Source organism: Capricornis sumatraensis, chromosome 16 (genome assembly GCF_032405125.1).
Source record: "Capricornis sumatraensis isolate serow.1 chromosome 16, serow.2, whole genome shotgun sequence".
NCBI classification, from domain to species: domain Eukaryota; kingdom Metazoa; phylum Chordata; class Mammalia; order Artiodactyla; family Bovidae; genus Capricornis; species Capricornis sumatraensis.
Window position 1 is genome coordinate 81,335,297 of NC_091084.1, and position 14,986 is coordinate 81,350,282.

General features: G+C 46.3%; 1 protein-coding gene across 1 annotated transcript; it reads right to left on the reverse strand.

Moving 5' to 3' along the window:
- Nucleotides 1-696: 696 nt before the first annotated feature.
- On the reverse strand, nt 697-1,641 carry LOC138092988 (olfactory receptor 9I1-like). The gene has a single exon (XM_068989071.1). The coding sequence runs from the start codon at nt 1,639-1,641 to the stop codon at nt 697-699; it is 945 nt and encodes a 314-aa protein (XP_068845172.1).
- Between the last annotated feature and the right edge of the window lie 13,345 nt (nt 1,642-14,986).

Here is a 14,986-nt window from a genome sequence, read left to right on the forward strand (position 1 = left end):
CAGAGACATTACTCTGCCAACAAAAGTCCATCTAGTCAAAGCTGTGGTTTTTCCAGTAGTCATGTATGGATGTGAGAGTTGGACCATAAGGAAAGCTGAGCACCAAAGAAATGACGCTTTTGAACTGTGGTGTTGGAGAAGATTCTTGAGAGTCCTTTGGACTGCAAGAAGATCCAACCGGTCCATCCTAAAGGAGATTGGTTCTGAATATTCATTGGAAGGATTGATGATAAAGCTGAAACTCCAATACTTTGGCCACCTGATGCGAAGAACTGACTCATTTGAAAAGACTCTGATATTGGGAAAGATTGAGGGCAGGAGGAGAAGGGGACGACAGAGGATGAGACGGTTGGATGGCATCACTGACTCAATGGACTTGAGTTTGAGTGAGCCCCAGGAGTTGGTGAAGGACAGGGAAGCCTGCAGACCACGGGGCTGCAAAGAGTAGGACACGACTGAGCGACTGAACTGCACTGAACAGGTGAAATAGCATGGTGTTTGTCTTTCTTTTTCTGACTTAATTCACTTAGGATGATAATCTCTGGGTCCATCCATGTTGCTGCTGATTTGCAGTTTTTCACGTGTGCCTGTGTAATTACTGTCTCTCTGAGGATGCAGTTCGCATATATTTCTGGTGCCTGTTAGGACAGGTTGATATGGGGAACAAAATGGACCGAGAGAGCCTTTCACCCAGGTCTACATGCTCTGGGACACCTGGAACCTGCCAGCGACCTTTCTGAAGGCTGCTCTCACATCTGCGTTTCTCAGGCTGTAGATCAGAGGGTTCAGCATGGGGATGACCACAGTGTAGAAGACAGACACCGCCTTGTCTTCCTCCAGGGATGTGCCTGAAGCACTCCGCAGATACATGAAGGCAAGGGTCCCGAAGAACAGAGCCACAGCAGTGAGGTGAGAGGCACACGTGGAGAAAGCCTTAGCCCTGCCCCCTGAAGAGCTGAGCTTCAAAACGGCCTTGATGATAAGCAGGTAGGAAATCAGGATGACCAGGGCATTGACCAAAATCACAAAGTTGCCAAAAAAGACAATGACAATCTCTGCATCTTTTGTGTCACTGCAGGCCAGCTTCAGCAGGGGTGGGAGGTCACAGAAGAAGAAGTTGATCTGATTGTCGTCACAGAAGGAGAGGGTGAATGTGCAGGAGGTGCGCAGGATGGACCCTGTTAGCCCACAGACGTAGGCTCCGAGCACCAGCGCCCAGCAGATCCTGGGAGGCATGGCCTCAGTGTAGAGCAGCGGGCTGCTGACAGCCACGTAGCGATCGAGGGCCATCACCGACAGCAGGAAACACTCCGTGCCTGCACAGATGGTGAAGAAGAAGAACTGGGCTGCACACTGGCCATAGGAGATGACTGTCCTGCCTGCGGCCAGGGTGGCCAGGGCCTGAGGGGTGATGACCGAGGTGTAGCAGGTGTCCAGCAGGGAGAGGTGGCTCAGAAAGAAGTACATTGGGGTGTGGAGCCGGACATCCTCCTGAATCAGAATGATCATGCCCAGGTTCCCCAGAAGGGTGACCAGATAGAAACTCAGAAACGCCACAAAGAGGGGGATCTCCAGCTCAGGATAGTCAGGAAAGCCTGTGAGGATGAACTCAGTTACTATGGTGAGATTATTCTTGGCCATGAAGCCACATAGACTGGAGATCTGAGGTTGAGAATGAAATGGGAAAAAACAAACCTCAGAATTGAAGAACAGATGTTGTCTCTCTGGTCGAAATTAGGTTTATCTTTCTGGGCAAACATACAGAAGTTGTTTTTGAGAAATCTTGTACCTGGCCGACTCTTCTTGGACATCCTGCATTTTTGGGAGCTGAGCCATGAGCTGGTGCTTCTAATTTAAATTAACTCTGGTCTACATTTGGAAATTTCTGTGAAGACAAGAGACACATAGACTCTGAGATTTGGAAATTATCTAGGTTGTGTCTGCTCTAAACTGAACACCATTCTGTGTGTTTGTCTGGTTGCCCTGTGAGCTTCTATCTGTGGACAGTTCTACCTGCTCATTCTGTTTTTGGTTCTAGATTCTCTCTCTTTTTCTTCCGCACATTGGCTTTAGTTTCACCTCTTCCAGACATAATGATTTTAAACCCTTCTTGTCAGGAAAGCATTTCAGAGGTTGGAAGATGATAAATCTACTCTTTCTGTGGACTATGCCCTCATTTACCCATTAATATATATGTGTGTATATATAATATATATATATTTTACATTGCAATTTTACTTTTGTATCGAGGTGCAGTTGCTGCATAAGTTACAGGTGTATATACAGTGACTCTCAGTTTTGAAAGTTGTGCTCCGTTTATAGTTGTCATAAGATACTGGCCGTCCTCTCTATGCTGTACACTATATCCTTGTAGCTTATTTTCCTTCCTTCTTTTTTCTCTCATTGAACGATGATTGCTTTACCTTGCTGAGTTGGTTTCTGCTGTACACCAAAGTGAGTCAGCTACACGTGTACTTATATGGCACCCCTCTGGAGCTGCCCCAGCCCACTTCCACCTCTCTAGGTCATCACAGAGCACCGAGCTGAGCACCCTGAGATGTGTATCAGTAGCTGCTTCCCGCTGGCCATCTAGCTCACACGTGGTGGCCCCTGTGTGTCCACGCCAGTCTCCCTCCATCCCACTCTCCCCCTTCCCTCCTGTGTCCATGCGCCCATTCTCTATGTTTGCACCTCTATTCCTGCCCTGGAAGTAGGTTCATCTGTATCCTTTTCCTAAATTATACATTTATGCACTCATATAGATTTGTTTTTCTCTTTGTGACTTACTTCACTCTGTATGCGGAGAAGGCGATAGCACCCCACTCCAGTACTCTTGCCTGGAAAATCCCATGGATGGAGGAGCCTGGTGGGCTACACAGTCCATGGGGTCACTAAGAGTTGGACATGACTGAGCGACTTCACTTTCACTTTTTACTTTCTTGCATTGTAGAAGGAAATGGCAACCCACTTCAGTGTTCTTGCCTGGTGAATCCCAGGGACAGGGGAGCCTGGTGGGCTGCCATGTATGGGGTCGCATCACTACAGATGACCCAATTATTATCTAATTCAACGTCTGGTCAATAATAGGTTAGTTAGATGATATTAAAAGATGATGTTTATGGGTCCAAACTAGCAAGTAGTAGATAAGTTCTGAAGGTTTAGTGCACAGCAGAGTGATAGTTGTCAAAATATTGTATTTTAAACTTCAAAGTTGCTGAAGACCAGTTCTTGACTGTTCTCACCACAAAGACAGGACAGTTATGGGACATGGTGGAAGATATGCTATGGTGGTGATCATACTGCAATATGTGTGTATCAAGGCAGCACATTGTACAACTTACACACTATTATATACCAATTATATCTCAATCATAATACAAATTATAACTGAAAGACCTTTCTCCACTTTAATTTTTAGCACGTTATTCTTGGGTTGGAGGTGTCCTCTGGCTGGGACCAAGGGTCACTAGTGGGAGGGAGCCACTGGCTTATCACGGAAAACACAGCCTCCTTGAGCTGTTCCCCGCACCCCACTCCCGCAGCCTGGTTATGGCTGAAGTGTGCTCTTCGGGAAGCCCTCTTGGCACTGGCGGGATGCACTGCTACCATCTCTAGTAGACACTAGCCAGCTGAATAACCTTCAGAAGTTCTCTTCCTCCCCTCGGGCTTTACTTTCTGTGCCGAAACATGACGGGGCTAGATGACGTGATCATGGACGTCCCTTCGCGCTCCCAGTCCACGGTCTGCATGTCTAGATGCGTGGGCTAAACGAGGCTCTGCAGAGGACTCCCGCAGCGTGTGCGCTGTGGCCTCTGCGTGCTCTGGCTGTGACCTGCTCAGTACGTCGACCAGCAGCTCTGTTTCAGGCGAGCGGCAGTTTGTTTTCTCGTTTAGTAGGTCGGGTCTGACTCCTTTGTGACCCCGAGGACTGCAGCCCACCAGGCTCCTCTGTCCAGGGGATTTCCCAGGCAGGAATACCGGAGTGGGTCGTCACTTCCTTCTCCAGGGCGTGTTTACTTAAACATCGTATGAAATCTTGCATCCAAAATTAATCATATTCCCAAGTTCCTGGTAAAGCATTACTGAGCAGGGTGAGAGCCTTGATATCATTTTATTACTCTTCTGTCCACCCTCAGTTGTTTCCCCACCCCTTACAGGGATACATTCCAGCACATGTGAACTATATATACCCCTGTGTATATCGCTTTCATAGTTACACATATTTAAAAATATGTGTATATTTAAAAAATACTTATTTTAACTGTAAAGTTTACAAACATGATCTTTTTTGTGTCTTTTTCCACATACAGTATATCTTTTTGATTTATCCACGTTGTCTCGATCAATCATTTTTTTCTGATTTTGTTATTCTCTTCTTGTGAGCCCTTCCTAAGAGTGCCAGCCAGGTTATCAAACATTCTACATACATTATCTCATACAATCCTCACAATGATCCTATGATAAAAGTATCATTTTGTCCTGGAGGGAACTGAGGCTCTGAATAGTTGATTAACTTGTTCAAAGTCACACGACTAGCCAGTTGAAAAGTCTCGATTCTAACTCAGGTCTGCCGTGTTTCAAAGCCAAAGCTGCAGTACAAAGGAGCAATCCCACCTACGGCATAATTACAGACATCCAGTACTTTATGGTGAATCCTCTGGTCTAAGCCAGGCAGTATAATACCTCCCCCCCACTACCTACGTTTTCTAAATAGTGCCTACTGACACACACATAAGCCTGAAAAGATCGCAGCTGTAGGTTTTCAAGAAAAAAAAAAAAAAAAAAGAGCCAGTCTTCTTCGTGTATTTCATGTAAGAGCTGAAATCCCAGTCTGGACGTGGTCCCATCAGGTGACAAGTTCTGATGCTGTGGCCAGAATCCCTGCTCAGTTTCACCTTGCCTAGTCTGTGTGGGCCTTCCTTCAGAGCCGGGACCCTATCAATGTTATCAAGGTCTCGATGACATCTCACTTACCTGGTAGAATAATCCGGTTGGATTCATCTTAACTTTAGAATCAAACTAATCAAAAGTCATTTAAGAATTTTGAAGAAGCAGCTCAGATTATGCAAATGGATGTATAGAGCTGACAGATTTTAGGTTTTCTTCTTACTCAGCGAACCAGAGGCTCTTTAAAAATACTTCTGGGGATGGTTTTGTAGAAGGATGCAGTGAGTGTGAAAACGGTCCCTGACTCGTGACTCCGCACCTGGGCAGCCCCCGGGGCTCCCTGGGAAAGGCAGCTCTGTTAGGGGAAATTCTCTTCTGAAGGTGCTCATTATCTCATCTCCCACATCAGAGAGGACAAAAACAAATCCTGTGGGATTTCGTGGCAACTCCCGAGTCTCATTAGTCTCAAAGCTCATCCGCAGCTTCTCTGAGGACTGAATTTGGTTCCTCTTCGCCACTGGCCCCGTGTCCAGCTGTCCCATTGGTGGCGGTGCCAGGAGCAGAGCTCCACTCCGAGAGCCCCGGGTGAAGTTTCATACACTGCGTCCACTCCGAGAGCTCCGGGTGAAGTATCATACGCTGCGTCCATCCTACATCCGTCCGTCCTTAAATCTTAAACCTGACGTCAAGTTTCATCTCAGGATCTGAAACCTAGGCACAGCATCTGCTCCGAATTTTTTAGGAGGGATGTTTATTGATTCCGGAGGAAATGAGGCGAGGTGTGCTAAACATTCTTCATCCCGAGGACAAAGGAAACTGGCAGGCTACAGTCCATGGGGTCACGAAAGAAGTGGACACAACTTAGTGAAACAATGAAAGTATGTGTGCTGTATTGTGAATGCTTCCTGGAATGCTCTAGAGGGTACAGTGGCTGTTGGGACAAAATAGAGAGAAAAAGAGGGAGAATAAGCCCGTAATGATAGTTTTCCATTAAACGCCCCCTCCCCTGCCCCGCCCCGCCCCTGACCCTGCTCAGTTGTGTCTGCGCTTTGGGACTCCGTGGACTGCCGTCTGCCCGGCTCCTCTGTCCACAGAGTTCTCCTGGCAGGAATACTGGAACAGGTTGCCATTCCCTTCTCCAGGAGATCTTCCAGACCCAGGGAGCAAACCCTGGTCTCCTGCACTGCAGGCGAATTCTTTACCATTTGAGCCACCAGGGAAGTCCAAACATCCCTTTGGGAACTTGCAAAATAGTAGGGTAATTATTGCTTTCATCTCTTTGTGACATATGGGGAGGATCTGAAGCGCGTGATGTATTACACAAATATTACTGTTGTTCCATTATTAATATTAAGCATAGAGCTTTTGTCTGTACTTTTGGAAAGAGATGTGCCTTAGATTGGGTTCTTTAACAAAAGAGTTGAGCCATGGATTTTGGGGCCAGTGTTTCATTGAGGGGTGGGATGGCTGGGTGTTTTCTGCACACTCAAAACTCTGCACACAGTAAAGCCCATTTACTGCGGGCTGCCTCATTAACTCTGGATGCAATGATATCCTTTCAGCTGGAGTCAAGCTTCAGCTGGATCCTCAAGGGACCTCTAGAGTGTGAACTACACTGTGGGCTCAGTTCTGCCTCGAGCAGGGGTTTGGGCCTTCTGCAGGCCATAGTAACTATCCGTTGACCGAGGGGTGCTCCCAGGAGATTGGCATGTGACACCTGTCCCCCCCCCCCCCAGTGGATCCCTTGGTTGAGGGCAATACCCCAGAGAAGGCTGCACCTAGGAGCCATCAGCAGTCCACACTCAGAGCAAAACAGTGTGGTACCCGCATAAAAACAGTGGCACAGGCCAGTGGGAGAGAACAGAGGAGAAGGCTTTTGTAGAAGCCGTGTGTAAGTGATGTCAGACAGCATTTGCCCTCCTCTGACTTCTGGCGGCTCTGTGGTGGGTTAATGCTGACCTCCTCCAAGAGGGCTCATGGCACACCTGGGTCTGCTGCACCCAGAGCCCTGCCCCTGCGGCAGGCCACTGCTGACCCGGGCCTCCGCAGGAGACACTCAGACACAGTTCTGGCTCAGGCTCTGTGGGGTCTCTGGGTACTGGTGCACACAAGTTTTGTTTGAACCTTCCTAGCAGCTCTGGTGGCTATGGGGTTTGATTCAAAACACCATTTCGCCCCTCCTACCTTGCTTGGGCTTCTCCTTTGCCCTTGAACATAGGGTATCTTTTTTGGTGGGATCCAACATTCTCCTGTCAATGGTTGCACACAAGAGAAGACTCTACACATGGACATCACCAGATGGTCAATACAGAAATCAGACTGATTATATTCCTTGCAGCCAAAGATGGAGAAGCTCTATATAGTCACAAAAACAAGACCGGGAGCTGACTGTGGCTCAGATCATGAACTTATTGCAAAATTCAGACTTAAATTGAAAAAAAGTAGGGAAAACCACTAGACCATTCAAGTATGACCTAAATCAAATCCCTTATGATTATACAGTGGAAATGAGAAATAGATTCAAGGGATTAGATCTGATAGACAGAATGCCTGAAGAACTATGGATGGAGGTTCGTGACATTGTACAGGAGACAGGGATCAAGACCATCCCCAAGAAAAAGAAATGCAAAAAGGCAAAACTGTTGTCTGAGGAGGCCTCACAAATAGCTGAGAAAAGAAGAGAAGCTAAAGGCAAAGGAGAAAAGGAAAGATACACCCATTTGAATGCAGAGTTCCAAAGAATAGCAAGGAGAGATGAGAGCCATCCTCAGTGATCAATGCAAAGAAATAGAGGAAAACAATAGAATGGGAAAGACTAGAGATCTCTTCAAGAAAATTAGAGATACCAAGGGAATATTTCATGCAAAGATGGGCTCGATAAAGGACAGAAATGGTATGGACCTAACAGAAGCAGAAGAGATAAAGAAGAGGCAGCAAGAATACACAGAAGAACTATACAAAAAAGATCTTCATGACCCAGATAACCACGATGATGTGCTCACTCACCTAGAGCCAGACATCCTGGAATGTGAAGTCAAGTGGGCCTTAGGAAGCATCACTACAAATAAAGCTAGTGGAAGTGATAGAATTCTAGTTGAGCTATTTCAAATCCTGAAAGATGATGCTGTGAAAGTGCTGCACTCAATATGCCAGCAAATTTGGAAAACGCAGCAGTGGCCACGGGACTGGAAAAGGTCAGTTTTCATTCCATTCCCAAGAAAGGCAATGCCAAAGAATGCTCAAACTACCGCACAATTACCCTCATCGCACACACTAGTAAAGCAAGGCTCAAAATTCTCCAATCAAGGCTGCAACAGTATGTGAACCGCGAACTTCCAGATGTTCAAGCTGGATTTAGAAAAGGCAGAGGAACCAGAGATCGAATTGCCAACATCCACTGGATCATTGAAAAAGCAAGAGAGTTCCAGAAAACATCTAATTCTGCCTTATTGACTACAGAAAAGACTTTGACTGTGTGGATCACAACAAATTGTGGAAAATTCTGAAAGAGCTGGGAATACCAGACCACCTGACCTGCCTCTTGAGAAATCTGTATGCAGGTCAAGAAGCAACAGTTAGAACTAGACATGGAACAAAAGACTGATTCCAAATCAGGAAAGGAGTACATCAAGGCTGTATATTGTCACCCTGCTTATTTAGTTTATATGCAGACTACATCATGAGAAACACTGGGCTGGATGAAGCACAAGCTGGAATCAAGATTGCCGGGAGAAATATCAATAACCTCAGATATGCAGATGACACCACCCTTATGGCAGAAAGTGAAGAAGAACTAAAGAGCCTCGTGATGAAAGTGAAAGAGGAGAGTGAAAAAGTTGGCTTAAAGCCCAACATTCAGAAATCTAAGATCATGGCATCTGGTCCCATCACTTCATGGCAAATAGATGGGGAAACAATGAAAACAGTGACAGACTCTATTTTTCTGGGCTCCCAAATCACTGTAGACGGTGACTGCAGCCATGAAATTAAAAGATGCTTGCTCCTTGGAAGAAAAGCTATGACCAACCTAGACAGCATATTAAAAAGCAGAGACATTACTTTACCGACAAAGGTCCACCTAGTCAAAGCTATGGTTTTTCCAGTGGTCATGTATGGATGTGAGAAGTGGACTATAAAGAAAGCTGAGCACTGAAGAATTGATGCTTTTGAACTGTGGTGTTGAAGACTCTTAAGAGTCCCTTGGACTGGACCAACAAGCCCAGGAGATCCAACCAGTAAATCCTAAAGGAAATCAGTCCTTGGAAATAGTCTTTGGAAGGAATGATGCTGAAGCTGATACTCCAATACTTTGGCCACTTGATGTGAAGAGCTGACTCATTGGACAAGACCCTGATGCTGGGAAAGAATAAAGGCGGGAGGAGAAGGGGATGAAAGAGGATGAGATGGTTGGATGGCATCACCGACTCTATGCACGTGAGTTTGAATAAGCTCCGGGAGTTGGTGAAGGACAGGGGGGCCTGGCGTGCTGCAGCCATGGGGTTGCACAGAGTCAGACACAACTGAGCGACTGAACTGATCAACAATGCTGATAGTTTCAGGTGCCCAGAGAAGGGACTCGTTCATACATATCCACGGATCCATTCTTCTTGAAACTCCTCTCCCATCCAGGCTGCCGCATAACATTGAGCAGAGCTTCCTGTGCTATAGAATAGGTCCCTGTTGGTTTTCTCTCTTAAATATAGCAGTATGTACATGTCCATCCCAAACTCCCTAACTGTTCTTGCCCTCAACCCTTCTCCCAGCAACCATAAGTTTGTTCTCTATGTCTGAGTCTGAAACTTCTCATTTTTAAGAAATTTATTTAGGTTTAATTGAAGGATGATTGCTTTACAATATTGTGTTGGTTTCTACTAAAACATTTCATTTTTGACGTCCGGTGGTGTGAGTGGCAGGTCCAAGAAGGAGCAGGTGGGGTATGGCTGCTCCAGAAATGGAGATTCTGCAGAAAACCCTCCCAGGAAATGCCCTCGGGTGCCCAGGGACTTTCTCCCAGCTCACTTCCTGCCCGGAGGGCTTATGCAGATTGCATTTGGTGGGCGCAGTGGCACTTTGGCAGGGGTCAAAAGTTAATGACTGGCTCTTGCTTGGTATTATTTTGCAGTCATACCAGAGGCTCTGGCCGCCTGTGAGAGCACCTCCAGACTCTCCCAGCCTCAGACAACAAGAGCGGCCCCTCTCCTGCCTTCATAACTGCTCCTTGAAAGCCCAGCTTATTCCCACCCCAGGCCTTTGCTCTTGTGGTTCCGGCCGTCTGGCATGTTTTTCACATAAGAAGATGCTCTTGTGTCTTCTCTTCATGCAGATCGCAGTGTAAAGGCCACTTCAGAGAGGAATTCTCTGACTTCCAGGAGTCCTCTTTCTCTGTTACCACACCAGACAGTTACCATCACATCACCCTGCTCTATGTCTTTATGACACTGTCTTTTTTTTTTTGGAGGCGGGGGTCTCTGCCTATTAGACTGTAAACTCCACAAGGGCAGGAATTTCATCTGCTTTGTTCATTACCACATCTTTAGCGCTCAGTTGCTGGCACACACCAGGCACTCAGTCAACTGCTGCTGTTGCTCATCCACCAAGTTGCATCTGACTCTTTGCAGCCCCGTGAACTGTAGCATGCCGCCCTTCCCTGTCCTTCACTGTCTCCTGGAGTTGGCTCAGATTCATGTCCATTGAGTTGGTGATGCTATCTAACCATCTCATCCTCTGCTGTTCTCTTCTCCTTTGCCTCCAGTCTTTCCCAGCATCAGGGTCTTATCTAATCAGTCTCTTCACATCACTCAGACAAACCAAAGGCGAGGGATTTCCCTGGTCCAATGGTTAAGAATCTGTGCTTGCGTTTCAGGGGGCGTGGGTTCCATCCCTGAGCATGGAACTAAGATCTCGCATGCCATGTGGTATGGCCAAAATAAATAAATTAAAAAATAAAAATAAATTCAAATGGAAGGAGCTATCCTTAATGTTTCTATGGTTCAGTTAGAGAAGTCAAACATCTCATTGGAAAAAAGAGGCAAAAAGAATGAATGCTAAATTTACAAGAAATGTATGCTGCTGCTGCTGCTGCTAGGTCGCTTCAGTCGTGTCCGACTCTGTGCGACCCCAGAGATAGCAACCTATCAGGCGCTTCTGTCCCTGGGATTCTCCAGGCAAGAACACTGGAGTGGGCGGCCATTTCCTTCTCCAAATAAAAGCGTCTAAATGACACATGAAAAATGGTTAAAATCTCAAACCTATCTGAAGACCCCGGAAAATGAAAATGCCCTTCTCCCCAGAGTTCTGCTTCTAAGAAGTTATTCCAAGGAAGCAAGCATTAACATCTGTAGAAATCTGTGGTCATGTTACTTCACGACAAAAAGCTGAAAGTACCAAAGAGGCCGCACTTATTTAGCATAATAGGATATTTTGGATGAGGGACCTGGGGTTCAAATGTAAACCCCTCCCAGTGCACACACTTGCTTTTAGTCTGTGGATGTTGGGTCGGTGGAGGTGAGTAGGGCCAGTGATCTACACAGGAGGCTGAAGAATTTCCTCTTAGAGATAAGGGATTTGAGTTGAGACCTCCAGAGAGGGGCTCAGGAATGTAAACTATCGGCTGGAGAACCCCGCAAGGAACCCGCCTTGAGGGCGGAGCCTCGCTGGTGGGCGGGGCTGCGTGAGTGGTGGGTGTTGGTGCCAGACGTACAAAGACGCAAATGAAGAGGTCACCTCCATCCGGCTGTGTTGGTGGGTGGCGGCGGAGGGCGGGAGTGACATGGGAGCTCAGCACGCTGGGGCAGAAGCCCACGTGCTCCACGTGCTGTGGCACCGCCTCACTAACTCTGGAGCGGGCTGTGTGCGCCGTGCTCAGTCTGCTCAGTCGTGTCCGACTCTTTGGGACCCCGTGCACTGGGGCCCACCAGGCTCCTCTGTCCACGGGATTTCCCAGGCAAGCGTGCTGGAGTGGGCTGCTGTTTCCTCCTCCAGGGGACCTTCCTGATCCAGGTGGAACCCTGGAGCAGGCTGGGAGTGCAGAATGGTGGCGGGACACTAGCGCAGCTCTGTGGAATGGGCGGTGGTCCTGGGGCTTCCCGGATGGCTCAGCTGGTGAAGAATCCGCCTGCAAAGCAGGAGACCCTGGTTCGATCGAAGATCCTCTGTAGAAAGGAAAGGCTACCCACTCCACTATTCTGGCCTGGAGGATTCCGTGGACTGTATAGAGTCCACAAAGAGTTGGACACAACTGAGTGACTTTCACTTTCACGTTTCCCTTTCTAGGACATTCTGAGATGCGGTGGAGTATGAATGCGCATGTGACCTCATCTGACCACCCAGGTGGAGAAGGCTCAGGATATAACGCTAAGTGGTCGACAGTGTCTGTGATTTACGTTTTCTCCATCACATGTGAGCATAAGAGATTCCATGTACCTTTTTTTAAAGTATGCATGAAGCTTTTATTTTTATTGAAAGTCCAAACTAATGAACTGGCAATTATTAGAGCTCAGCAAGTTTTCCAGGCAAAAAGGACCTACATAAATAATTATCAGTAGCCTTTCTTGACAAATATCGCGATATCACTTACATGTGGAATCTAAAAAAATGATGCAAACGAACTTATTTACAAAGTAGAAACAGACTCACAGATATAGAAAACAAGCTTGTGATTATCAAGAGGGGAGCAATGAGGGAGGGATAAAGTGAGAATTAACAAGCACACACTGCTGTATGTCAACCAGGTCACTTACCTACTGTAGAGTACAGGAGGCTATGTACAGCACCTTGCAGAAACCTAGAATGGAAAAGGATCTGAAACTGTGTATCGACATATATGTATACCTGCATTGTTTTGCTGTGTACCTGAATCATTGTAAATCAACTATGAAGTGTGAAGTGAAAGTTGCTCAGTCATGTCCGACTCTTTGCAACCCCACGGACTGTAGGCCACCAGGCTCCTCTGTCCATGGAATTCTCTAGGCAAGAATACTGGAGTGGGTTGCCATGGCCTCCTCCAGGGAATCTTCCCAACCCAGGGATCTAACCCAGGTCTCCTGCATTGCAGGCAGATTCTTTACTGTAGTTCAATAAAAAATAGTAAAAAAGCCTTTTTTATATTTTCTCTACATGAGCAGTAATCAACTGAACAATGAAGGAGAAAACTGAAGGGCTAATGAGGGACTAACTGGATGGAAGGGAGGTCTCATATCTCATCGATTAGTACAGGCTTAGAAGTGTGTGCCTGTGTGTCGCAAATCCTTATTAGTGTTTTCAAAATTACACAAACCTATTTAAATTCCCTTTCTGTCAAGTGTAGAAGGATATTACATCTCAGAAACATATATATTAAAATTTTAAAAGTATTTTTCTTTATAGGGTCTCTCCTTCACCAGAGCATTTCAAGGGTTTCTGTATTCCAGAAACCTGGGGATGTCTTTTGCGGCCAGGTTATCATGACCACCCTTGTGATCAGGTATCAGACAAGGGCAATAGCAGCACCAACTATTGTGAAAAGTTTGGGAGTTAGTTTTTTCTTTTCCTGGGTTGCTTAGACTTTTAGGGTATAGAATCTTGGGGTATATTGGTTGATGACCCCAGCATCATGGACTGCATGAGGTCTCACCATTTTCCAGGGTGTTGCAGTGGGCTATAGGTTCCTCCCACTTGAGTAGCTTAAAACAGCTACGTTTCTCATATTAACTCACCCCAGCGGAACAGCATAAAAAGTGCATGAATTTTGATACTGAATTTTAAAAGCATGCAATAAATGTCTAGATAAAAAATTCAGGAAGGATATTAACAGTACCAAGATATCTGGAAGGATATTAATTTTTTATCACTATGTTCTTTAGTATTATCCACATACTTATTGGCCCTTTAGAAAAAACAAATAAGAGAAGGACCCGTCGTTAGTATTTCAACCTGAAAACCAGTGTTTTCACAGGTTAATGTACTAACGGCAGGCACCTGGGGTCATGTACGTTATTTTCCGCATTTCTCTCTCTGTTTGAAATATTTTTAGATTAAATTTTAAGAAGCTTAATAGAAAATAGAAAACAAACGCTTTCTAAAAGCTGATACTCAAGATGTATGAGCGTTCTGTGTGTTTTCTACGGAACATCTTTGTCCATCTTTGTTTCTACGGAACATCTTTGTTCTACGGAACCTCCGTGTCCATCTCAGGAGGTGGGTTTAGGGAAGTCACATGAGTTCTTTAAATTCCCAGCACAGAGAAGGAGGATGTGAACCCATGCAGTCCACGGCCAGAGTTTCTGTGCTTAATAAACTACGCCTTGGTGCCTTTTCCCCCAGCTATAACGGTACTTGTCGGAATGGTGTGATTACAGTGCTTTAAATGTTTTCATTAGGCTTGCCTGGTGGCTCAGTGGTAAAGAATCTGCCTGCTGGTGTAGGAGACGCTGCTTCCATCCCTGGGTTGGGAAGATCCCCTGTAGAAGGAAACAGCAACCTTCCCCAGCGTTCTTGCCTGAGAAATCCCATGGAAAGAGGAGCTTGCGGGCCAGAGTCCACGGGGTCCCAGAGTCAGACGTGACTTCGCGACTAAACAACAACCCCCAAAATGCCTTCATGTATGGTTTTGGACACTGTCCAGATTTTCTGTCCTGAACAGTGTTATTTGTGATCGGCTGACATCAAGCAGTCCCGAAGAGTGGTTAAGAGCACAGCGTCTGGAGGTATCATGACGAGCTCCCCTAATTCCAGTCTCAGCTTTCCCCCTTACTACCTGTGTGGCCACGGGCGGTGTTTCACCTCTCCGAGCACCTGCTCCCTCGTTGGTAGAGCTGAATAATAATAGTACCGACCTCATAGAATTGCTGTGAGGGCTCAATGGGTTAAATTCGGATACAACTAATATGGTGTGCTAGGGACTCTGTAAGCACTTTATGTATAGATTTTTTTAAGTTTTAATTTAATGTGTATTGGAGTTTCGTTGCTTTACATTGCCGTTTCAGTTCGTGCTGCGCAGCAAAGTGAATCAGCCATGCGTATACGTTCATCCCTGCTTCGTTGGGTTTCCTTCCCATCGAGTCACCGCAGAGCGATGAGTGGAGTCCCCTGGGCTCTACGGTAGGATCTCGTCAGTTACGTG

Coding starts and splice junctions, on each gene's coding strand:
- LOC138092988 (XM_068989071.1), bottom strand. CDS start 1,641: ATGGCCAAGAATAATCTCACCATAGTAACTGAGTTCATCCTCACAGGC.